The following is a 25406-nucleotide window of genomic DNA, read 5'->3' as shown; positions in this document are numbered from 1 at the left end:
GCACCCAGATCAGGAAGGCTGGGTGGCTGGTGGGTGCCGGACCAGCGGGTAAGAGGCTGAAGGGTCTGAATAAATAGGGTCTGGCATGTCAGGACTCCTGACGCCTCTTCCCTGGGAAGGGGAGGGCCAGGCGCGAAGGAGGGTGACGTGCTTCTCTGTGGCCATGGTGGAGGGAGGGTCAGAGGCTTTCCCAGAGGGAACATGGCCGGGAAATCCTTACTTTGCAGATGCAGCCGCTTCTGCTGGAGAGGCTGGCCCAGCTGAGACCCGACGGGGGCCGAATGGCTACAGACAGTGGGAGCGCACATCTGTGATTCAGGGAGAGATCCACTTCGTGATGTTGTTGGTAGCCTACCCACTAGGCTGAAAAGAAAACAATGAACTTCTCTTTATAATGATAACTTCTGGATCTGAGAAAGACGGCCACTGTCTATTCTGCCGGCCGGTAATTTACCCGCCCCGCCTCTCACCCGGGGTTATAGTGCTCGTTTTAGACCTCAAAAGGCATAACTGCTTGTATTTCCTTCAATTCCACAAAGAAGAAAATCTTTTCTACTATGGCAGCAAAGGCAGAAAGCTTCTGAAATCCATTAAGAGAGCCCAGCATTTGGCTTTCAGACAGTCAAACGACCCCCTCGCTCCTGCATTGCGGTGCTGGGGGCCGGTGGGCTGGGGAGTAGAAAGGTGGGACGGAATCCCAAAGTGGTTGGGAGAAGGACACCGTGGATGGAACCCGCCCAGAGTCTATCCTTCCCAAGAGCTGGCAGGAGAGGGGAGTCCCAGTGAAGGCAGGCCCCTCAAAGGCCATGGAGACAACCACCCAATTCACGGATGGCAAAACTGAGACTCCAGGAGAGGGGAGCAGCCTGAGGGTACGAAGCTGGGTGGTAACCCTGTGCCCCGGAGTTTTAGCCAGGAGTTGGAAAGCCTGGATTCCAGGTGCAGCTGAACCTCTCTCATCAGCTGTGTGGCCTTGAGTGTCATGTGTCACCCCTCCGTGACATGAGGTAGTGGAAGGAAGGTGTTGCCCCGGGTCTCCTCCAGGGATCCGAGGCCTCTCCTCTCCAACTCACGTCCACGGTGCACCAGCCTAAAGGCAGGTGACCTGGTGGGGCACAGCGGTGTCCACTGAAGGGCAGCCAGGGAGGGCCTCAGTGATGTTTGCAGCAGGAGGTGAGGGAGGGAGCCACACAGGTATCAGGGCAGGTGCCTCCCAGGCAGAGGGAACAGCAGGTGTAAGGACCCTGAGAAGGGAGAGCGGCTGGCAAGTTCCAGGTGCAGGCTATGCAGGTGTGTGCGTGTGTATGTGTGTGTGTATGCAGGCCTCTGTGTGTGCATGTGTGCGTGCATGTGTGTATGCAGGCCTGTGTGTGTGTGTGCGCGCATGTGTGCGTGCGTGTGTGTAGGCAGGCCTCTGTGTGCATGTGTGCGTGCATGTGTGTGTATGCAGGCCTCTCTGTGTGTGTGTGCGTGCGTGTGCGTGTGTATGTGTGTGTGTATGCAGGCCTCTGTGTGTGTGTGTGTGTGTATGCAGGCCTCTGTGTGCGTGTTGTTCGTGCAAGGGTCTGTGTTTGTGCACACCAGGGACATGTGCCTGCAGATCTGTGCGTGAATGGTGTGCTGTTCATGCGGGCCTCTGTGCGTGTGTGTGTTCACGTACCTGTGTGTGTGGAGAGCCTTGAGGGCCACTGAAAAGCCCAGGCCCTTCCTCTGAGTGAGTTGAGAGCCATTCCAGACCCTTGAGCAGAGAAGTGACGTGATCAGACTTAGGCTTCAAGGCCCGCTGAGGGGGCCGCGTCTCTGCCTGGGCGACTGGCTGTCGCCCTGGGGCCACTCCTGCCCGGGCCTAAGACTGGGCTCGGTGGTGCCACCAAAGCTCTGTTCATAAGGCAGGAAGCAGCGGGGTGCAAGGAGAGGGGAGAGGGGAGCAGCAGAAGTGGGGAGGCGACTGGGCTCAGCCTGGGCGAGTAATTGTGGAAGAAAAGTCCAGAAGGGAGATCAGAATCACCCTCTGCCAGGGTCTCTGCTCAGAGGGCTTTGTAAATAATGCCCCGAATAATTAAAAAGAGACTGTGCTCCCCTCCTCCTGCCTTGGGAGAGAGATTCACCTGCAAATAAATTAAAACCGAATCCAGCATGTGCATGACTCCGGCGCTCAGGCTGTCTGTGAACCGGCGAGTCCCCTGAAGACGCCTGAGCACCAGGAGCCGTTCTGCTTGTGCTGCTCCGGCTGCAGCCCTGGTGGGCGTCCTGGCTTCCGGCTGCAGAATCCCTCTGAAGCGCAGCAGGGCCCTATGGCCCTCGCCCCCGCCCCATGTCCTCCGCCTGCCTTTTGCCTGTGGAAAAAATTTAGCCAAAGAATAAGTTTAATCAGAGAAGTGAGAAAATGCAAAAACAAAGGAAAGCCGTCCAACAAGACTAAATAATAATAGTTCAGTCATTAAGCATAGTCAAGGACCTTTAGTTCCTTCTCGAGGGCTGTAGATAATATTCTGAGCCATCTCCTGTGAGCTGTCTTATAGATACTGAAACCTCCACCGGGTGGAAGAAGTTAACTACATGATGACCAGGCTGTAGCCACGACACAAGCTGCCACAATTCCAAGAATTGGCCTCAGGGAAACAGGAACAAATCGACCCTGGAACCGAAGAATAACTGTACCTAAAACAGTCAAGATGACGCCGGTCAGACCACCGATGGCCAATTTCAAGATGCCTGTCAGAGCTGACTGCGCAGTTTCTGCGTGTAGCCCCCTCCCTCCGTCTATAAAAGCTCTTGCCCCCTGATTGTCACGGGGGGAGTCGGCCTTTGGACAGGCGTCCGCCCTCCACCCACCCCCCCGACCCCGGTTGCCTGCATCCAAAATAAAGCAAATTTTCCTTTCCACCAACATGGCCACTTTATTGGCTTTTGAGCGGCGAGCTGCCGTTACCCCTCTGCCCTGCGCTCATGCTCTCTGGGCCCAGAGAACTGCCCACACCATGGGGTGAGGGCGGTATGGGGATAGGTAGGCCTCGCCCACACTGAGTTGTTTTTCTATCGGGGTGGGGCTGTCTGTACGGACGGCTCAGTGCGGCCCAGTCTCCTCTGACCTGCTGAGGGGCCTCCGCTGACCATCTGGAGAGCGGGAAGAAGGCTTTGGCTGATACACTGCGCGAAGAGGTGCCGGCGTTGAATGGGTTGATGGGACAGAGCTTCAAAAAGAAGAGAAAAAGGGCTATGCAAATTCAAGGTAGAATTACATTATGTAACCGAAAAATATCAACAGACGCCGGGCTGAGCCCTGCTTCTGCGTGGTTGAGAAACCATCTGGAGTCCTAAATTTATCGCCCCCCCCGGCAACAATTTTCCTCAGGGAGAAGGGGCTCTTTCGGTGAGCATTAACTCGAGTCCTGGCACCAGGTGGGCCTGAGAGAGACCATGGGGTCCGGGTCCCCACCTCAGAGCAGGACCCAATGGTCTGTGCCCCAGGCCTGCCAATGGCAGTGGCTCTGGCCCAGTTGCTGGCTACCCCATGGTCAAGAGACCTTGTAGGTGGAAGAAGCCAGGGGAACTCTTGGAGCCTAGAAGGCCAAGTTCTGCCTACCAGGAAGATGTGTCCCACCTCACCTGCAGGCTCTCCACGTGATGGCCCACCTTGCTGAAACACCCCATGTTGTCCTGGCAGAGGCCCAGGGAGGAGAAGTGGGAACTCTCTCTCTCTCTCTCACTCTCTCTCTCTCTCTCTCTCTCTCTCACGCACACACACACACACACACACACACACACACACACACACACACACACACACACACACACACACACAGGAAAGAGGACCCACGCCTCCCTCCCAGCTGAGGGCTCCAGCCACCTTGCTACGTGCATCCCACTCGCAGAGCACTCCACCCTCCAGAATCTGTGACCTCCCCCATCCAGCAGCCAAAACCAATTCCTGACACCCAATTAATCAACTCTTCCTAGAAACTGAACTCCCAGGCAGAGAGGCAGGGGCACGCTGAGGACTGCCTGAAATCATGAAAGGGAGTCAGTTAAAGTGTTCTGAGCTGGGGAGCTGCAGAGGCAGATTTATCCCCCTTTTCATCCTCTTAAAGCGACAGAACCCTCTAGAACTCTGTGCCCCTTTGGGGGAGCTGGAATCTGATCAGATGGAGTTGTTCCCCACTACCCGCCCAGGGAGGATTATTCGGGCAAACTTCGCTTTCAAGTCCTTGTTGTTTCCAGGCGATGATGGTGGTAGTAGTAACAGCTCAGTTAGGAAGCACCTACTATGCGCCAGGCACTGACTTTCCATTATCTGTGACTTTCTACTTGAGCTAGGTGCCGTTGTTCTGGTTTTACAGTCAAGGCAACTAAAAGTTGGTGGATTGAAATCAAGAAATTGGCGGAAACGCACACAGCTGGTGAGTGACGTGCCCACCTTAGAAGGCGACCCCCACCCCATCCTGTCCCATCCCTGGCACTCTATGCTCCCTCCCCTGCTTCATCTCACTCCATAGCACCTGCTCCACGTGACTCACCGCGCACGTGACTCAGTCATCTTGTTTATTGCCGGCCTCCCTCAAAAGAATCTCAGGTCCGCAGAGGCAGTGACTTTCATCTCGTCTGTTCCCCAGTGCTACAACTGTGCCTGGCACAGAATGGGCACTCAATAAATAGTTGAATGAATAAATGATATGGTATGAGGATGTGCCAGGCCTTGCTGCCTGTGTCCAGAATCCCAGTGATCCAAGCTGAAAGGAGAGAGATGCCAAAGGGAGGTAGAAACAGTTCCTATGAGAACCTGACTAAGGCATTGTGGAGGAGGTGACCTTTGCTGCAAGCTGTGGAGGGTGGAGAGGATACACTTAGGTAGAAATGGGGGAAGGGGATATTCCAGGCTGTGGGTTGACATCAGCTAAGGACCTGCACAGAAGAAGAAGGGTCTGGAAACCTAGAGCCGACCAGCCCCTGGGTAGGGCCGAGAAAGTGGTACAGGTGACGTGGGACCACAGACCAGGTTTTTGATAGACTGTAGGGGAAGGTGTGAGGTCAGAAGCAGCCCTGGGGAGTCTCATCCCAGCCAGGCAGCTGCACCCCAGGGAGATATAACAAGCCTTCTCATCAGAGCTGCCAGAAAGATGGATTGCCTTCACTGAGGGGCCTCCGAAATGAGCGTTACTGCCTGCCCCCTTCTGCACCTCGCCTCAGAAACTGCACTCCCAGCCCACGCTGCGGCTAGAGTGAGAAGGCACAAAGCCCGCTGGGGTGACTGAAGCCCTTCACTCTAGACGAATCACACCTCTAAGTGGCCCCCTACCCACCCTGCATGGCAGGATGTCGCCCCTTCAGAGCGGGGACCAGAGGAGGCTGTCAGGTCCCGAGGTCTGAGCTTGACAGGGGCTTGGGGGGAGGCGGGGAGGGGGACCACGCTCAGGGACAGCCTGGAGTGAGCCTTGGCTCTGGATCAGATGGAGGCTCCAGGGCTAGGAACCCGACCCCGCCGCTCTCCGGCGTCAGGCAACACCTTTGGTGTCTCTGAGCCTCATTTTCCACATTTGGGAGAAAAGCTGCCCTGAGCTGGACCAGTCGGACTCTCTGGGGTTTGGAACTGGGATTCACAAAAACCTAGGGAAGTTGAGGACTTGGGGGCTGAGGGCACTATCCTGAGGCAGCGTCAGAGAGCCCATGAACACAGAAAGCAGAGAAAACTGGTGTGCACAGGAGGCCTTGGTGCCCCCAGGGAGGTGAGGGGGATGCAGTCTGAGTTATTGATGGGTTTTCCCAAGCCAAACCTTCCCTCCGCTGCATTTCCTGGCCTGGGCTTCACTGAGACACTCCATATCCTTATAAATTCTCCTCTTTTTTCTCAATCTGTTTGAGAGGATTTTAATTGTATAGTAGATGGTGTTTCCAAAAGCTACAACAATCTCTCTCAACCCACATGCTCGTTTGCAATAGGCCCGTGCCACTCTTCCACATTAGTGAAATCTATTTCCCCTCCCCTGGCCCTGAGACTGTGATTTAGCCAGTGGATGAGGCATCATTGACATTCCGGGGCTTCCAGATCCGAGCATTAAGAAGACCCGGCAGCTTTCACTCGTGCATCCTGAGGGGAGCCAATGACCAGGTAAAAATGTCACTTCCCTGAAATCACCATGCTGTCAGGAAGGCTCAGCAAGGCCACTTGGAAAGGCCATGCAGCACGATGCCCACCCAGGCCCCAACTGGTCCAGCCATCTTGGCCCAGGCTCCAGCTATGTGAATGAAGAAGCCTTCTTGAATGATCTAGACCCAGCAGACAACTCATGGAGCTGGCCATTGACAACTGAGCTGTCCCCATTGAGCCCTCCCCGAATTGCAGAAGCATGAGCAAACCAAGATTGCTGTTGTCTTAACCATTACGTTTGGGGTAGTTTGCAACAATGGATAACAAACGAATTGTAGCCAAAAGACTACAATCCTCCCTACCCACATCTGTTAGGTTCCTGAGTACAGACAGTGGCAGATCCTATAATGAGGGACACCAATTAGGGTGAGATCCCATGAGCTGAGGAGGCCTCGGGTTCAGGTCCCAGTCTGGTCTTTGACTGTGTGACTCTATTGTTCTAAGTGTCAGAAATGCCATCCTCACCCTGCACCCCAGCCAGGTCCTGTGAGCATCCCTCCTGGACCAGCCTGGTGACCTGGACTTCACGGAGCAATCTGCCCCAAGCTGCGTTACTCTTCTCCTCCTTTCACGGTATCTTTAGTCAGCACCTAATTCATTCAGTGAGTGTTTCCTCTACAAATGGCTAATAACCATAAGAAAATATGCTTAGCCTTGTGAGTAATCAGGGAAATGCAAATTAAAGCAAGAATGAGATTCACCTTCCTGTTTATCAGACTGGCAAAATGAAGATTGATAATAACTGCTCTAGACACGAATAGGACATACTGGGGGTCTCAGGTGCTGGGAAGCCAGCAATATGGAGGACAATTTAACAGCATCTATTAAAGTACAAAATGTCTGTATCTTCCAATTCAGCAATCCCACGTCGGAGTTTGTATCCCAGGGAAATACTCGCACATGTTACACAAAGAGGCACGTGCAAAAGGGTTCTCCGCAGTGTAGTCAATAACAGTGAAACTCTGGAAACGTAGCACACTTCCGTTAACAAGGGCACTGTACCCACCTCTGGTACACAAGGCCACCATTACCATGGATGGTATTTTATGCCATATTCATGCCGTAGCATAGATGATATACATAGACGACATACATAAATGACACATAGCACATAAGTGCTGATACTGAAAGATCTCTAAGACATATTGTTCAGTGAAAGTGCATCTGCACAGTATGACATTTGTGTAAACACCCACAGAAGAAATAGAAGTACAAAATTTCAAGCATAAATGAAAAATTTAAGGTGTGAAAAGGAACTCAGGAAACTGATAAAACGTGTTCTCTGGGGAGGCTGATGGAACTGAGAGGGCCAAGGGGGCTGTCTATCTCTCGTATTTTTATTTTTAATAATGATAATATATTTGGGTGTTTCTTATGTTATGAAACATAATTTTTAAAATTAGTGTTTATGAATACCCATGTGTGCAAGTGAGAAGAAACCAAGCTGAGGAGAGAGCCAGGGCAGGAGTTTGAGGCTCAGACTCAGGGGGAGCACAGGAGTGGGGAGATCACTGGGCCCAGGATGGTCAAGGAAAGCAGCCTGGAGGAGGGTGCCCCCAAAGGCTGTACAATAAAAATAGACTTCTAGAAAAAAATGAAATAAACCATAAAGATACACAAAATACATGTTTTATTATTAGATTCAACAAGCATAAAACTACTCTGCTAATTGCCATAAAAGTTTCCACACGCTTACTCTCAATTTCTATATTCACTGCAGGCCAATAGCCAAAAGTTTACAAACTGACAGCATCCACAGATACCCCTCACCACTTTGAGCAGCCCTAGGATGGACCCTCTAACTAACTCTCACGGCCAGTCACAGCCAAAGATGACCAAGAGCCTAACTCTACCTTCCTCTGGAGAATCATCTCCCTCCCTCACTGTGCGTCTACAATTCTCAAATCTGGATGAGCATTAAATCCTCTTTCCTATGTCTACAGACTCCATCCTTAATAAGTGCCAGAGTTGGGGGATTTTCTGAAATACTTTTTAAAGCATTGCTACTGGGAAAACGAGTAAGAGGAGGCTTGCTGAGAAGCACTGTTTTCTTGCAGTCGGATTCCTGGTTGGGAGGTCAGCGATTCTGGGTTCTGCTTTTCAATCTATCACCAACTAGCTAAGAGACAAATAAGATTTCTCTGGGTGTCATTTTCCCTCCCTATGAACTGGACAGAAAGGCATCTCTGGACCCTGCAATGTCATCACTGTGTTTCCAATGATCTAGAAAATGCATATTGCCCCATAGGTTCAGACGTCAATGGCCAGGACAGAAATCATGGTGAGATCCTCTGGGAAAGAATTCCCTGGTTAACTAGTCACATGAGTTAATAGGTCTTATTAAACCGATGGCTGCTGTCCCTCCCTAGGTGAATCCTGGCACTACCACAGTGCCGAACTTGCTAACTTGCGTTTGCCTTTTCCCAAAGGCAATCTGTTGATTCTTTGACATTCAAACCTCTGATCAGTTCACAGTCATGGACAGACAAGTGAATCTGGAGAAGCAGTAGAGCCTCCCATCCAGAGGGACGTGAGTCCCATCTCTGCGAGTGCCCGAGCACACCCCTCCCCTCACTGGGTCTCAGTTTCCACATCTACAAGGAGGGAAATCAAACTACATGTTCAACTAGATGTTCTCTAAAGTCCCCTGCAAAGCTCTCTATTTTGTATATTAATTTGCCAATTATCACTAGACTTTCATCATAACGCAAACCTTTGTAAAAGATCAATGTCACTTCTGGTCTGGATCACCAGGGTGACCTCCTCCATCCTGACCACATTTTCCACTCACTGTCCCGTGTAAAGCCTGTCGCAGCAGCTAGACCCACTGAGAGTGTACCACAGTCCAGGCACTGAAGTCCCCTCTCTACCTTGATTAACCAAATTCGTCTTCAAAGCCACCAGAGGAGGTAGGAACTATAACAGGTACTGTTCTGAGCTCCACTTTACAAAGGGAATTGTGACGCAGAGAATTGAAGGAACTCACCCACGGTCACACTGGAATGCAGTAGGCAATCTGGCTTTAATCAATGTCCATTGAGCCCCTACTATGCACATATAAGACCCTGCACAGAATCAATATTTGGGGCCACCTGTGATGGTATTTACGTTACATTCAAAAACCAATTTCTCCTTCTTCCCAAGCAGCCAAGGGAAATGCAGGACAAGTGGAATTTCCTTTGTCAATATTCTATATACCAAAGAGAACATTAGCAGGTCGTGCCAGGAGATGCAGCTCTCAGCACAAATACCTCCTATTATCACCGAATCAATGGCTCCAGTGCTCAGTTTGAGAGTACTATCCTTAAGGAAGGAAAAAGCTTTCGAGTGAAATTCCAATTTCCCTTTACAAACAGCCTCCTGGTAAGACCAGCCAGGGGGCCAGATGGTTGATGCCCAGGTGGGCTCTGAAATGCAGTGGGAGGGCTGTGTACAGGGAGAGCTGAGGTTCTCACTTCACAGGAAACCCCAGGAAAACAGGAGAGGTATTTCTAAAAACCTGTAGACCTTAGGTGGCCCTTCCTGAAGAAAGACACCTTAGCATGGTGGCGAAGAGCATGGCCTCCTGACCCACATTGCTTGGGTTTGACTCCCGGGGCCACCACTTATTGGCTCTGTGACCACGGGCCCGTTAATTAATCTCTCTGTGCTTCAGTTTCTTCATCCCTAAAACACAGACAACAGTAAGGTTCTGTGAGGATTCTATAAGTCCATACTGTATATGCAAACGGATTAGAATCAATATTTGGGACCACCTGTGATAGTATTTACGTTATGTTCAAAATACGTATGCATCAGCTGTTATTATTATAATTCTTGGTAAGTCACAAAGCCCACTATTTGGAAATGCAGAAGTCAAGGGTTCAAGTGTGGGATTTCACTTCCTCATGAAATATGCTTCCTTATAAGAACAGTGTGATGAGCTTCCCTGAACACAAAGCAACAGGATTGACTTTCTTTTCCTTCTTCCCTCCACCGTCTAAGTGTATCCATCCTCGGGTTCCCATCTCCTCTCCTTCCCAGACTGTTCCAGCACCCATGGCCTCCACCCCTCCTCAACATGCTCGCAGCCTCCTCTACCCCAGCCTGGGCTGTTCCTTGAATGTGGAGGAGTCAGCCTACTGAGAAGGGTGGCTGGATTTTTCCTCTGCTTCTCCTCCCACCAGCGACTCATCCCCCTGGATCAGCCTGGGTCACCTCTTCCCATCCTCCCTGAGGAAGGCTGACACAGGGCTGGGCCCACAGAAGGGATCGGGGAAGGACTAAGTCATACCAAGTGACCACAGGGGTCAAGGTTGCTGAGAAGACAATCTGGGTGAAACACTGGTCACAGCTCACCTGCAAGCTGTCTATAGAGCATGGCCTCCAGCAGTCCTAGAGGGGCTGACCTCTTCTCTGACTCCTGCCAAGACTACAAATCCTGGCTGGGGTTTGATTTCTGCATTTTGTCCCCATCTGACCCAAAATCAGCTCTCTCAGTATCCCCTCACTCACCACTCCCTAGGAGCTTCTATGTGGGGGGCAAGCAGGTACCCCAGACTCCAGGCCCTGAATTAACCCAGGGCCCTCACTCCCCCTGCAGCCTTTGGCCCCCAAGTCTTCAACTAGACCTGCAAACCATGAGCCTGTTCAGTGCAATGGAGGGAGGCTCAGGCCTAGGGGTCAGGATCCCTGTGGTCTCCTCCACAGCAGCCTTCCTTAAATGCCCAGACTCACCCACCCAACCTGCGGGGCTGAGGGAAACCCCTTCTCAACCCCCAGAACAAGCCATAAGTAATTCCTACATTTTAAAATGCATTTTTTTCTTAATATTAAAAAGGAATATATACCCTTGTAAAATTTTGGAAAATACCGAAAAGCACAAAGGAAAAAGTAAGAAATCATTGACCCATGATTAGCTGTGAGTTATCTGTGACCCAGAGTTATCCGTGTCTAACAAATGGTTCTGTCCTCTCATACAGACATATTAGATGCCCAAGCTTCTGTGATACCCACTAGAGGGAGTTGGGCACCCCTCCTTTTAGCCCAACTAGTAGCATTGGGTGTTTACGTGTGAACCAGGAGACTCCCAGAAAATCTCAAAATCAAGCCCACACTTGGGGTTCAGACATCCAGGCCCACAAAATAGACAGGTGTAGGGCTGTGCCACGGTTAATGTTATGTGTCAACTTGGCTAAGCTATGGTGCCCGGTTGCTTGCTCAGATACCCATTGAGATGTTGCTATGAAGGTGTTTTTTAGATTTTAAATCATTTAAACCAGTAGGCTTTGAGTAAAACAGATTACCTTCCTAGTATGCGTGGTCCTCGTCCAATCAGGGGAAGTTGACGTTTCCCCAAAGATGAAGGAATTCGGCCTCAAGACTCCCACGTGGAGACCCTGCCTGAATTTCCAGCCTGCCTGCCCTGCCCTGCAGATTTCAGACTCAAGACTGCAATACAAACTCTCACCTGAATTTCCAACCTGCCAACTCACCTATGGACTTCAGCCTTGCCGCCCTCCCACAGCTGCGCAAGCCAATTCCTTAAAATGAATCTCTTTTTATGTATACATATCCTACTGGTTCCGTTTGTCTCGAAAACCGTGACGAACACAGGCAAAGTCAAATGGCAGAGCAGCTCTGAGACCCGTGAGGGCGGGTCACAGCAGGCCAGAGGCTGGAGGGAAAGAGTGGTCTGAATGCGCCACGCTGGCGATCATTTGAACGGTCTCGAACCCGCCTCTCTGGTGGCCAGAGGGCACACTCATCCACAACAGACGCTGTCCCACTACACACACCCAGAAGCACCCTGCTGTGGGGCCTCTAACGAGGACGGTTCTCCCTCCCGACTACCCAGCAGGCAATTCGCTGGGCCCTGCATAGCCTCTGTCCCCAGGCAGGGGCTAGTGGGGCTGGCGCCTGGCAGGCGTGAGGTTCAAGGCGGCAGATCCACGCACAGCCAGAAGGAGCAGAAGGGTCTTGGCGCAGCAGGAGGAAGAAGGGTCTCACTGCCGAGCCTCCACGTAGCCGGGGTAGCCGCACCCTGCTCTGTGGTCAGGGGCTCAGGGGAATTGCATGTGTGGGTCTGTGCAAGCCAGACAGAAGAGACAAGGGCAGGACAAGAGGCCAGCAAAAGTTGGGACTCTGACCAGAGATGACCATGAGAACATGAGCTCCCTGGAATACATGACCGCCCGGAGAGGTCACTGAAGCTCCCCCGGGATGCGGGATAATGTGCTTACAGCAACTTGAGCTAAATCTCAAAGGACAGCTGTTGTCACATGGAAAACGCTATGGGTGGGAGAGGCCTAGGGGAGAGCAGCCCTCCCACAGTTGGGACACAGGCATATTGGCAGGAAAGCAGGGCCCAGAGTGGCCGGCGTCCTGTTTCAGGACTTTCTTAGAGCTTGGATTAAATGTCTCCTTGTTTCTGGCTTATGTCTAGCCTTTGGCACTGCTGATGATTTTCTGTGTATCTTGGGAAGGTGAAAGGGGGTGAATTAGCAGGTGCAAGTCTTTAGCGGTCATAACCTCCAAGTCCCCTAATTTGTTGTTTTCAGGGCCTTGTCTTGTTCCAGGCACAGCTGAGGACGGTGGCGAAAAGGAGATCAGGGTGGAAGGAAGTGGATTTTAGCCCACATCACTGATCGGCTGGCTCTGGCCGAGGGAGCAAAGCAGAACTGCCACCCCCCACTGGGCCAGGAAGTTATCAGAGTGTCTGCCCGGACGGCCATCAACCCCCAGTGTGGAGAGTGGCCAAACAGAGACCAGGGACCCCGACAGGGAGACCAGCCCCCTGGGAATCTGAACTTCTCCAGACTCTTCCATGACCTGGGGGTCATGTAAGGCACCCCAACCACAGAGACAGCCTTATCCTCACTTGGCAGATGAGAAGCCTGAGGCTCAGAGGGTGAAGCTTTTGGCCAAGGGCAGACAGCCAGTAAGTCCCGCAGAAGGACTGGACCCTTCCTCCCAATGCAGGCTTGGGGCAAGTTCAGTCAGATACTCCCAAGCTGCCTAGCCACTGGGCCTGACTTTTGGCAGCAAAGGGCTGAATCCAGGCCCCATCAACCTCACAGACCACCCACCTTTTATTAAGCTATGTCTCGGGCTCCTGCCCTCTGGGGGACCGACCCACAAGTTACCCCACAGCAGAAGCAGCCTGGCCCAGGAGAAGAGGAAGGGACTTGTGATGTGGGCTCATCTCACTCTGCAGGCAGAGGTGGGGAGGGGACGGGCCGGTGGGACAGTCAAGGGGCAGCCTTCCTGCAGGGCCCTCACTGGGCCTGCTGTCACCTGTAAAGTGGGGATGGGAATGGAGTGACTGTTAAGGTTCCTTCCAGCTCCGATGTTCTCTGCGGAGCAGCATCAGGACCAGAACTCAGGCCACCACCCCTTCCTATCCTTAGAGCCACCCAACTTGTCTCCTGCCTTTGGGGCATGTCCCAGCCAAGCCACCGTCCACTCTGTTCTTTCTACAGTGCCGATGTGACCATGTCACCAGTTCCGCCAGTGCCTGCCTTACCCAGGCCACATGCCCCCTGGCCGGGGCTCTGGCCACTGCTCAGCCTCACCTCAGTGGCCCCACCGCCCATCCATGACTGACTCCACGCCGACAGCCTCCCGGCGGTCCCCGAACCTGTCTCTTTCTCACTCACTCTGGGAGACCCTCCCTGCACCTTGACCGCCCCTCCACTGGCCTCCACACCTCCACCATCACACAGGTGAGCTCTGCTCATCCTCTGCCACGCCGGGGGCTGGGTGGTATTGGTGAGTCCACACTCATTGGCCCTCACAGCCCTTGTCTGATTACTGGTCTGTCCCTGCCACCATGCTGGGACAGCCACTGTGTCTTCTCTCCCTGCACCCTGCACTTGATAGGTGCTCAATAACGATTGAATTTGTACCGACTGTCCTCTGCCTTCCTGCCTAGTGCTCTTACAGGAGTCCAGGAAAGGCAGACTTGGGTGGAAACATTCAGAGTCTGCCTGTTGTGTCAGGGCGTTCTCAAATCCCTCTGTCCAAGCCTCTTACTCCAAGCCTCCCGTGGTCATCCCCATTCCTTTGTCCATTAGACAAACATTTGTTAGGAACCTACTCCGTGCTAGGCACCCACAGTCACGCCTTGCACAGGATCTTGCACATAATGAGTCCTCAATGTTTGTCGACTTTGAATGGGAAGAAACAGAGTGACAATGATTAATATTCCCTCACATTTCCAGGAAGTGGTGTTCTCCTCCAGTCCTCACAATGACCCTCCATGGTAGGTGTTATTATTTCACTTGACAGGTACAGCAACTGAGGAGAAAAGGTAGAGAGAGATGTGTCATCCAGGAGGCACTGGAGCAGGACGGACACCATAGACCAGACCCCTTCCCAGGGGACAGCGGCGGCCCAGCCGGCACCACTCTCGGGATCCCCTCCGTGGGTTTCTGCCCAGCTCAGCCCGTGGCATCTGCCCCCGGGAGGAGCCTACACAGGAGACAGGGGGCAGCTGTGAAACCACAGACACAACAACCAGGAGCCAGGCCCCAAGTGCCACTCAGCCCCGGAGCCCGAGCGGTTCCGGAAAATACAAGCCCCACAGCTGTTCTCCAGGCACAAAGTTCAAGGCTCCTTGATGAGCAGGTAAAAACTGCCAGAGCTGACTTAATCCCTATTAATCAAACATGATGACTTGTTTTTCTTTGGAGCCAAGTGACAACAGAGCTGATCATAACTCATACTTGGATCTGACCACCCTGAACTAGAATTTGGGAGGAAAAAAAAAAAAAAGAGAGAGAGAGGAGAGAGAGAGAGAGATCAGAGTAATATCCCACAGAACCAACAGAAAAAATAAAAATTAAAAATGAGCAAAATCAATGCCTATTCTTTCAGCAATGCTATAAAATTGTGTTCTGAAATTGCATCGCAAAAACATACTTTGCAGTCTGGGGCTAAATGGGTGTGACCACAGCTAAAATAAGGAGATAGCATCATAAACCTGGGGGACAAGATGTCATCTGGCCGTAAAGGGGGCATTCCCCCTCATCTGCTGTGGCAATGGGTCTGAGCAGTCTCAGTCCCAAATGAGAGATGGGGTCCATGTGATGGCCCTGCCAGGCGGGACAGGGAGTCTGGCCAATGCCCCCTGCGTGGTGCAGCCCCTGCCTTTCCTTCAGACTCTGGACTGAGATGCCATCTTATCTCTTGCCCGGGTTGCTGCACCAGCCACTTTGCTTTCTCCTTAACTTCAGACTTGTGGCTCTAACGCAAGAACACCCTGCCGTCCAAGCAAGCATTCTAGATTGCAGATCCAACCCTGTCCCTCTTCCACTCAGAGACACATGCAACCTGTGTCCCTAAGAACCCCAGTCCTCCAAAGTCACCCTTTCCTTTCATAACCACACACAATGACCTGACTGTTTCAGCCCATTAGACTTACAGAAAGTCGGGCTCTCCCCAACAGTTCTGGTTCCCAGACATGGGGTGTCTTCCACTTTCCTGGTCACCTTTTACTCTAAATTCTACTCCTGTTCAATTCTTGATCCTTCTGTGTTGATCAGAATTCCTTGGGTGGTAAGCAACAGAATACACTTCAAACTAGCTCAGGCATGGACCCTCTCCCCTCCTCTTTTCTCTGCTCCCCTTTCCTTCAGCTTGGCTTTCCCCAGACAACAGTCAACAGCCAAGTCAACGGCTGTGCTTTGCACCTGTCAGTTTCTCCAAAAGAGGAATAGTCTTTCTCTTTGATGCAAAGTTTAACAATCCCAGGGAAGGGCTCTGATTGAGTCAGTTCAGATCAGCCATCCACTCCTGTACCAACCAACTGTGCTCAGTAGGGTGAGGCCCTCTCCTTTGTCCAGCCTGGTTGATTGCATAGGCCAATCCAATCACGTGGCTGAATTAGAACGTGCACTGGGGAGGGTGGGGGCAGGGAGGGAGGAGAATCTTGCCCCCAAGGAGGCAAAAAGTGGTACTTGGAAGGCAAAACAATCTTAGATATTATAAGGGTTTATGGCCCTCCAAAGAACCACAGTACATAAATAGATATACATTACGTCTGTGGTATTAAAATTTCATAGGGGGGAGGGCAATTAGGAAAATAATATAAAAAGGGCTCCTTTTGGGTGGAGGGATGATTATAAAGAAAAAATGTTGAGAAACACTGGAGCAGAGGATGGAGCATTGCTCAGAAGGACAGGGCCATTCTGGACAAAATAATGTCCAGCACCCTTCCCTCCTGCAGCTGCTGACCCCTCTCCAGCTCTATCCACGCACAGGCACCCGTCCTCATTCCCCAAGCGCCACTGGCACAGGCTGTCATGTAGGACGGCCTATTTCTGAAGATGGGGGTTAGCAGAGAATAATTACAGCCCCATCACTAATGTTCACTGACTATTAACACCTCTGGGAAGCCCCTCCAGCCTATCCCTCCTCAGACCCAGCAGTCTTTGTCCCCCCTTTCTCTCCAAGTCCCTGGGACAACCCTCAGCCCAGATCCCAGCCCTTCTACCCCTTCACTGACTTAGATGCCAAACTAGGCTAAATTCAGAATTTCCACTGCTTTATTTTACAAAGCAAACCACCCATCTCCCTTTCTAGACCATCCTCAGTTTGCCTTTCATAACCAAAAAGGGCCATAAAGGCATTTTCATAAATAAAAAGGCTCCTCTGCTCCAGTCTGCCCTTAGGAAGAGAAAGCTTATAAATGACAATTTGTATTAGCCTTGTCCAGATCATAGCTGCTGGCAGGGTTTCTTCTGCCACCAGCAGTCTCTGAAAGCAGAGAAAAGCTGTCCAGAGGACAGTTTAGGGGCTCAAAAGTTTTTGTATGTTTCTTATTGTTGTTGCTGTTTGTTTTTAACCCATTACATTTAGGAGGGCCAAGTCCAGACTCTCCTAACCTTCTAGGCTCCCTTAGACTCCCAGAGGTGAGATGAGAATTCCCACACAGCACTCATAAGGGAGGTGCTCCCAGGAGGCACTGGTAAGAGAGGGGGCAAAGCAGGACAGAAAAGGGAAAGAAAACCCGCAGCAGTGAGATGCCTGGGAGCCCCAAGTTAATTACATCTGGAGTTGGTTCACCTCCAGGAAAAGGAGCACTAGCCAGTCAATGGCAAAGCATACCCTTGGGGGTTGGAAGATGTAAACCCCTGGGTTCCTGGGGACCAATCCCTACCTTGGTGCAAAATGCAGCTCTAGTTGTCCAAGAGATGCCCTCCTATGAACTTTCCAGGTTGGAGGAGGGCACTGTTTGGAAACACAAGGAAAGCCAGGGAAGCGCACACAGAATGTCCTACCAGGGAGGAATCAGGACCGAGCGCCCATGTGCCTGCTCTGTAGACCCTCCTAGAACTAGAGCAGATCTAGCTTCCTTACAGCCTGTCCTTCACTGCCTGACCCTACACTGTCCCCACCCCAGCTAGACACCCAGCCCAGCCAGCTGTGCTTGCCCAGCTCCTTGCTCCTGTTCTCCCCAACTCCTCCATCTGGAGGAAAGATGTCTCCCTTCTCCATCTGTTTAAATCATTCAAGGAGCTCCTGTAGTGCCTTTCCCCCAGAGAACCACCCCCCCCCCAACTCCCTGAGCTGTCCCGCACCTTGTACTATCGGACAGCTCCCATCACAGTTATTCAGGCCCAGATCTCACAGGGTCCACACACCTTCCCTCTGCTGGCACTCTCTTCACAGGCAATGAGGCTGGCCTCAAGGTCGGAGCCTCTGCTCTCTGCTTAACAGCACCCATTGTGATGGAGATGCTCCAGTAACACGTGCTGAAAAGAACTGTTGAACCTCATGATGACCCATCAGCTCTGAGGCTACCCACCCTTCAAGCAAAGTCTGACTGCGTGGTTATCTCCTACCAGGAGCCCTCTCTGATCAAGCCCATCTGACTGGGTCCAGTAAAGCCATATCTTGCCTCAGGAGTTTCTACCCTGTCACCTTCAGATGAATGGGGAGATCTGGTCAACTCTTCCTTTGATCTCCCTATAAAAATGCCCCTGCACCATTGGAGCTAGGCTCTGTGCAACAGAGGAGAAAGGGAGGAACAAATAAAAAGAAGTGCCTCCCCTGCCTCCCAACCAAGCTGCGTGGAGGCCAGCCTCATCCAAGGGGCCATAAGAGAACAGTCCACATTGAGGAGAATCAGGGGCTCAGATTTAGGCCCTGAGATTTCAGGGCAGGCCAATGTGGGAGCTGGTACAGTCAGGAAGGCTGCCTGGAGGAAGCAGGTGGAGGAGAAGAGCTGAGGGACAGAAAAGTATCCCAGGCAGAGACCAGAGTAAACAGAGTGTCTAAGTTTCTTGAACTTGGGCTGTACCCACCTCGTCTGCACCCTCCAGGGAAAGCTCAGTGCCTCACTAATCACATTCCTCAAATGCTTTCCCCTCAGATCCTAATAACATTGGAATTGCTGCTTAAGCTTTTAAACGCTGTGCACCAGGCCCACCTGTTAGAACAGTTCCGCAGCCTTCTTCAGTGGTTCCCAGAATCCTCACCTCCTGAGCCCTGACCCAGCCCTAGGCTGGACCTGTCCCCATCTGAGACCAGCACTGCTCAGCCCTGCCTGATATCAGGATCCCTGTGAAATTTACTAAAACATATCAATGCCTGGGCCCTGCCCCAGCCTGTATCATCAGAAGCTCTGGGTGGGGTCTGGCATTGCTGCATTTGTTGTCGTTGTTCCTTTGTTGTTGTTGTTGTTGAATATATTTTTTTAGCATTTTATTTCAAATTTATAGAAAAGTTGGAAGAATGATCCAAAGTATACCCACATACTCTTTGCCCACATTTACCAATTATTTACATTTTACCTCATTTGTTTTATTGTTCTCTTTCTCTCTATATGTGTATTTGTGTATGTGTGTGTGTATTTCTGAACCCTTTGAAAATAAGTTAGAGATATGGTATCCCTTTAGCGCTAAATATTACTCCCTAAGAACAAGAATTTTCTCTTACCTGTGGATAGGGCACTTATCAAAATCGAGAAGTTGAACACTGACACAGAACTATTATTTAATCTGGCCTCCACGTTCAAATTTCGATTGTCCCAGTGGGCAGTGGTGTGTGGTAAAAGCTCCCCAGACAATCAGAAGATGCCAGCAGGGCTGGGAAGCCTGGTGGGGATGAGATCCGCCCAGCCCACTCTGTGCTCTGCCAAAACCACAAAGACCCCCGCCTCCCTTTCTCAATTCCTCTCTCCCCAGCGTGGGCAGCGACAGCCCTGGCAAAGGTGGCAGGCTGGTGAAAGGCATTAACCCCTTCTCTGCAGACTGGAAGCAGAGTCTGGTCTCTCCGGCTGCCTGGGCAGAAGTTGCTGCCCAGCACCGCTATAAATAACCTGAAGGGGGCGGGCCGTGGGGCGGTGTCACTGCGGAGCGTGGAGGGGGGAGAATACCCCCTCTTCCCGTGCCCGGGGCCATACCTTGGCCGCCTGGTGCGTTGGGGAGGGAGGGGCCCACACAGCAGTAGCCTGGGGCGGGGGACAGCGGGGGAGGGCGGGACCGCTGTGCTCTGAGGTGCGCTCGGGTCCGCAGCCGCTGAGGGCATGGGGGGTCCCGCGGGGCCCCGGCGCCTTCTCCACGCCCCGCACCCGCTCCTCTGCCTGCTCTGCCTCCTGCCGCCGCTGCTCAGAGTAAGTGCGGGGAGTGGTGGCGGGCGGGGAGGCGCGGGGTAGGGGGGGATCTGTTCGCAGGGTCGAGGCGCCGGGAGCTGGAGCTCCGTGCTCTCCTGACTGCGAGGCGGTAGGGGGTCTCACTGCTCAGTTACTGGGCTCGGTTTCACTTAGCCCTGTTAGGAGTTGGATGGAGGAGGTCTTAGGGCTTGGTGGCTGGGTTGGGGTTGGGGATCCCTGTGTCCGGTGATGGGATGGAGATGTCCTGCCTGGATGAGGGGGCAAGTGGAGGGAAGATGAAACTCTTCACACCAGCTAGGATGGGACCTGGAAGCCCTTGTGGATGAGCAGAGCATTCTGGGGGACGCCCTAGTGTCTAGGACATGCCCTTCCTCGGGTCCAGAAATTTCCTGACCCCTGTCCACTCTGTCACCTCCCCCATAGATCCTGCTCCATCTCCCCTGCAGGAGCCTCAAGTCCCTTCCTCACCCCATGCCAGTTCTGGCCCTTCCCCACAAGGGACCCCCAGAAAGCTGTCCCCCATCTCCTGCAGCCCGGTCCTCACACTTGTCTCAGTGACTGAAACCAGGCAGCCCTCAGTATCAAATGAGCAATGGGGCAGAGGGGGCACTTGGGGGAACCAGCCTTGCCAGGGGTTTCTCAAAGCTGTGGGTGTGCCCACTGGCCAGAGTCAGGGTCTGCAGGTAGGAGCCAAGGGTGACAGGATGGAGAGGAGCTGTACAGAAAGAGCTGAAGAAGTGGGGGTGAGGCTAAGAGGGGGTGATTTCCAGAAACAGATGTGGGAGGAATCTACCTCTTACCCTCTCCCCATTTTACAGATGGGGAAACTGAGGCTCGGGGAGGGAGGGTGACCTGTCCTAGGCCACACTTTTCATGAAGAACCATGACACTAAAAGGCTTCAGAGGCAATGCAGTGCAAGGGACAGAGCCAGGCTGGAGGTCAGGAGGCCTGGCCCCATCCCCATATGTACACAGAGGACTCCTTCGTTCAACGCTCATTCAACAGATAGGTAGTGAGCGTCCACTATCTGTGGCAAAGTGGCTTTGCAGACAGACCTGATCAAATCCCTGCTTTGCTGCTTAGTGTGTGACCTTGGACAGGCTCTTCAAATTTCCTCAGCCTCAGTTTCCTCCTGGGTAAAATGAGGATGATTTTGGTGCTTACTGAATAGGGTTGTCATGAGGAATAGTTGAGATAGTACAGGTAAAGCTCTGAGCACCGTGCCTGGCACAGAGTAAGCAGAGATGAAGGCACTAGGGGCCCTGCCCTCCCAGGGGGTCTGGTCAGGTGGAGGAGAGGAGTGGGCACCATGCTGAGGTGTGGTCAGTGCCCCGATGGGCAGATGGCCCCTAGACCTGCCAGGTCCTTTTAACGACATTGCAGGGATGGGTGGAGGCTGTGGAGTGGGTTCACTACCACCCCCCCTCCCCACCTCCCACTCCCAAGGTCTTGGGCTCTGAGCTCTTTTTGCCCCCTGGCACTTGTTCCGGGGTTAGGTGCCTTCAAGACAGTTGGTGTTAGGGCCAGGGTGGCCCCTCAGCCGTCCCCCTCTGGGGGCCATGATGCCAGCCGCCCAAGCTGGTTAGACGGAGAGGGTTTCTGGTTGCTGCCGAAGAGCCCGGCCAGGTTGAGGGGTCTGTGGGAGGGTACCCTGGGTCCCGGGGACGTCAGAACTGGCAACCTCCGAGGCAACAGTCTGCTCTCCCCTTAGAGTCAGCCCAGGCCCTGCCCCTAGCTCCCCGGATGGCCCAAGACTAGACTAGTTACTCACCCAAAGTTACTCAGCACGTAACCAGCTAGAGAGGACCGTGGTCTCTCTAGCCCCAAAGCACAGGCTTCCTTGCTTTGGGTCTTCGTGGTAATGGGATTTATTTCTGGGTCCTCGTCCAACTATTCTGAGATTTCTGCTCTCTATGAAAAGAGAGTAAGTGACCTGGAGCGGGTGGTGGGGAAGGAAGGCGATCCAGGAGGGTCTGGCCTCCAGCCCTCTCATTTATTCAATAATACTTGATTCAACCAGTATTTAAGGAGGATCATGCATGGTAAAGACATAAGGGTGAAAACACCAGCCCATGGCCCCTGCCCTATGAAGTTGATAGCCTAAAGAAGCTGCTGGCCGAAGAAAACAACGGCTAAGAATTAAGTGTGTATGTACAAACTCTGGTCATGGGAACTGAGAACAGGTGTGTGCAGGTATAAGAGCCTCTGCCAGGATTGGGAGGAAGTCTGGCGGGAGGTGGGCAGGATGGCAGGGATGGAGATGGGGTGGTCCTAGAGGGGGGCTGAGGGAAGAGCAAGCTGGGAGGAAGGCTCCAGAGTCCCAACCCTGAGAAGAGGTGGTGTGAGGCTCCAGGGGGCATGGTGGGTCCTGGTGGGATCTGATTTCTATCCCAAGGGCACAGGGAGCTCAGGGCTCGCTAAGCTGGGGAGGGGCCTGATCTAAAGTGCAATTGTGAAAATTCCAGCTGGTGGTTGAGTGGGGAGGACAGCCTGGGTCAGCCCACACTGCAAGAGCCTGGAGGAGCCAAGCCTTGACCCTGCTGCTACCAGTTGCCCCCCGAGGCCTTTGAGAAGCTACTTTGGGAAGCAGTGCTGAAATCATGCAGGCTTCTTGCGCACCGGGTGCCATGCTAAGCCCTTTACTAAAACACTGGGAAGGTTGGGACAGTTATTTACAGACGGAAATGCAGGTTGAGTAAGGCTAAGAAATATGGCTGCTGGATTCCAAACTCCTTGATTCTAACCTCGCCTCCCCCTCTGTGAAGACCCCAAGAAGTCTTGTCTGGGTCCAACCTGTCGGACCTTTGAGCAACAAGGTGCTTCCCGCCAGGGCCTTAGGACAGCACTTCTGTGGTCTCTTGCCCCAGGTTCTTGCTTCTGGTGGGGCTGTCTGTCCTGAGAAGGCTCAACAAAGAGGGAAGGCCCAAATTCCAGAAGCCTGGACCCTCCCTAACCTGCACAGCTCTCCCCAAGACCAAGGCCAGGGCCCTGCACACACACCCGGGGTCTGTGGAGGGTTGGGGGCAGGGGACTCAAGGGCCATTTACCAGAAGCTAATTCATCTAATAACCCTTCCCCCAAGTTCAACTACTCTCTGAGTGTTTTCTAACCTAATCAGCTAATTTAGTCTCTCTGTTTTTGCCATTTTGTTGATGTTTTAGTATTTTTTTAAAAAACCGGTTTGTCTGCCTATTTAATTTCGTATTCCTAGTAAGTCTCAGATTTGCAGCACTTTATGAATTACGGGACTATTCTGTATTCTCTTAGCTGTCATTTTCTACTTTATTTAATTTTAAGCATTTTTAGGCCTCCTCAGTCAGTCGTAAGTCACTTTACTCAAAATTCTAAGTTTTTAAGATATCATTTCAAATCTGCCAAGGGAGGGATATATTATCCAATAAGCTTATTTTGTTTATTCTGTTTAGTATCTACACAGGACTTACCACATGCTTGGTACTGTTCTAAGCTCTGACACACATTACCTGTTTTAAGCTTCACAACCACCCTAGGGCATAAGACCATCAATATCCCCATTTGACAGATGAAGAAGCTAAGGCAAGGTCATGTGCCCAAGGTCACTCATCTGGTAGTAGCAGGGCCAGGATTCAAACCAGGCAGCCTGACCCCTTCACGAAGGTGTAAGACACTCAGATGCCAAAACAAATCAGAAAGAGGTGACTTTTAGGCAAACTGGATATTAGATGAGTTGATCATTAAGGAGATAATTTTAGGCCTAGTGACCTGTTACAGGACTTCTTGCAGGCCAGCTCCTGCCTTCCCTCCCCCCCTTGCTCCCTCAGACATCTGTATGCAGGACCCAGGGCTCGGCACAGGTCAGAGAAGAGGGACAGAGGCTAGAGGGAGCCACAGGCTTTCAGAGATGAGAGAGAACACATGCCGAGGAAAGACCTGGAAGTTTCTCCAGGCAAGTTGGTGGCTGGATTCAGACTAGATGGGAGAGTGGGACATCTTAGAGAGAGGGACCTGCTGGAACACTCAGGGTACGGAGAGCCCTATGGAAAGCTGCTGGGGGCTCTTGGGGCCCTCAGTCAAGGTCCCGGCAGCTAATAAGTTAGAACTGAGCATCTAAAAAGTCTCCCCTTCCAGGAAGCCTGCTCGGATACTCCAGAAAACAATTACCTACTTCCTTCGTCTGACTGCCAGTCCCTCACCCTCTGCCTCAGCCAGCCGCAGCTCCAGTACTGTCTCCCCTGTGTCTGCTCAGGGCCCAGACTCTGCCTCCTCATGCCCCGTCCCCCCACCTTTCCTCCCTCTCTTCTGCCCCTCCTCCCCCCTCTACTCCTCCTCCTCCTCTCCTTTCTCCATCCTGCCGTCTCTCCCCTTTCTCCTCCCCCTCCTTCCCTCCTCCCCATACCCTGTCTTCAGTGTCCCCATCTCTTCCTCCTTCCCCGGGGTAGGGCATGAGTTTCTCTTTCCTCTGTTCCTGGCTCAGGCTCAGTGAGACCAGTGAATGAAAGAAAACACTGGGGAGGAACCCTCCCCCTCCAGAGGAGTCCTCTCTGACCTTGGGCGGAGAGGGAGAAGGCAGGGAGGGAGCTCACCCCGTTCCTGTCCAGTTACTGGCAGCCTGGCCGCAGGACCTGTGGTCCCAACTCTCCCAGGCTTAGACCAGCAGCTAAATTTAGAGGAAGCTTTGTCGCCAAGCCAGGAGGGAGCACGAGGCTGGGCCAGACCCCCGGCTCCAGGGAGGTGGCACCTTTGGGGCCCGCCTGGCGCCTGGGCCCCAGGTTCTGCCTGGACCGGGCCCGAGGTGGAGGAAGAGCAGCTGGCTCTCTTCTCTTGGCTCCCCTGCCAGGGCCTCTCCCTTGCCCTGTATAAGGGAGGGCTTCCAACTCCAGGCACACAGCGGCTGCACCCGGGCCATCCTCAAAGGGAAAATTCAGAAAGAAGGCTACCTGACAAGCAGGAAGAGCCCAGAACTGAGTTCCCAGAATTGGGGGTGGGGGTGCAGCTCTCCCTGGCTGAGGGGGCCATGGTCTCATCCAAACAAACATTTATTGAGCACCTGCTACATGCCAGGCTCTGGACTGGGAACCGGGGACCCAGATGTGAAGCAGACAGATGTGGGCCCTGAGCTCCAGCAGCCTGTAGCCTCATGGGGCGGGGCTGAGTGGGGGGGGGGGCAGCTCTCTGCCCCTATGACAGCCAAGAGCTGATCAGTACAGAAGTCCAAGGTGTCCCCCACAAAAGAGAGATAATGGGGTCTTCAGGTGGCTCAGAGTCAGTTCTAGAAGCCAGACTTCTTGTCTCCCTTGAGCAAGGCCCTGCCGGGCTGGCTGGGTCTCCCTCCCCTCCTCCCATGACCTAGCTCTCTGCCCACAGGCCCCCACTCCACTGGTGAGAGCTGCTTCTGACTCACCCTTTTTTGGAGCTGGGGTCCTCCCAGCATTTGCGGACCACAGGCTTTTCACACGGGACCAGCTCTTCAGTGTGTATCTGACCAACTTGTGACCTACCAGACTGTCTGAACGGTTCTGCCTTAGCCCCTTACCCGCTGTGTGGCCTTGGGAGGTGACTTCGCTTCTCTGGGCCTCAGTTTCCTGACCTGTAAACTGGGGTCATTCACAGCCACCTCAGAGGCTGTTGTGAGGATTAAATGGGCTGCCCTGAAGCATTTAGAGCTGTGTCTAGCACACAGTAAA

The 25406-nt window shown here is 52.7% G+C and overlaps 1 protein-coding gene and 1 long non-coding RNA gene across 6 annotated transcripts in view; both read left to right on the top strand.

Annotated features, from left to right (window-relative positions):
* The first annotated feature begins 5461 nt into the window (after window positions 1–5461).
* LOC309632117 lies at window positions 5462–19435 on the top strand. Its single transcript, XR_014246743.1, has 3 exons — window positions 5462–13064; window positions 13606–13848; window positions 14347–19435. It is a non-coding gene; the product is annotated as an uncharacterized lncRNA (long non-coding RNA).
* Window positions 19436–19593: 158 nt separating this feature from the next.
* CRHR2 (corticotropin releasing hormone receptor 2) overlaps window positions 19594–25406 on the top strand; it is a 44463-nt gene continuing 38650 nt past the window's right edge. For all 5 annotated transcript variants that reach the window (XM_082397976.1, XM_082397975.1, XM_082397974.1 and 2 more), the window contains exon 1: window positions 19594–19742. In XM_082397976.1, coding sequence (XP_082254102.1) covers window positions 19656–19742 — 87 coding nt within the window. In that variant the 5' untranslated portion in view covers window positions 19594–19655. The remainder of the gene's footprint in view (window positions 19743–25406) is intronic.

Source organism: Balaenoptera borealis, assembly GCF_965194805.1.
Source record: "Balaenoptera borealis genome assembly, chromosome: 7".
Classification (NCBI taxonomy): Eukaryota; Metazoa; Chordata; class Mammalia; order Artiodactyla; family Balaenopteridae; genus Balaenoptera; species Balaenoptera borealis.
Note: the sequence above shows the minus strand (reverse complement) of the source record. Positions and strands in the feature narration are given on the sequence as shown.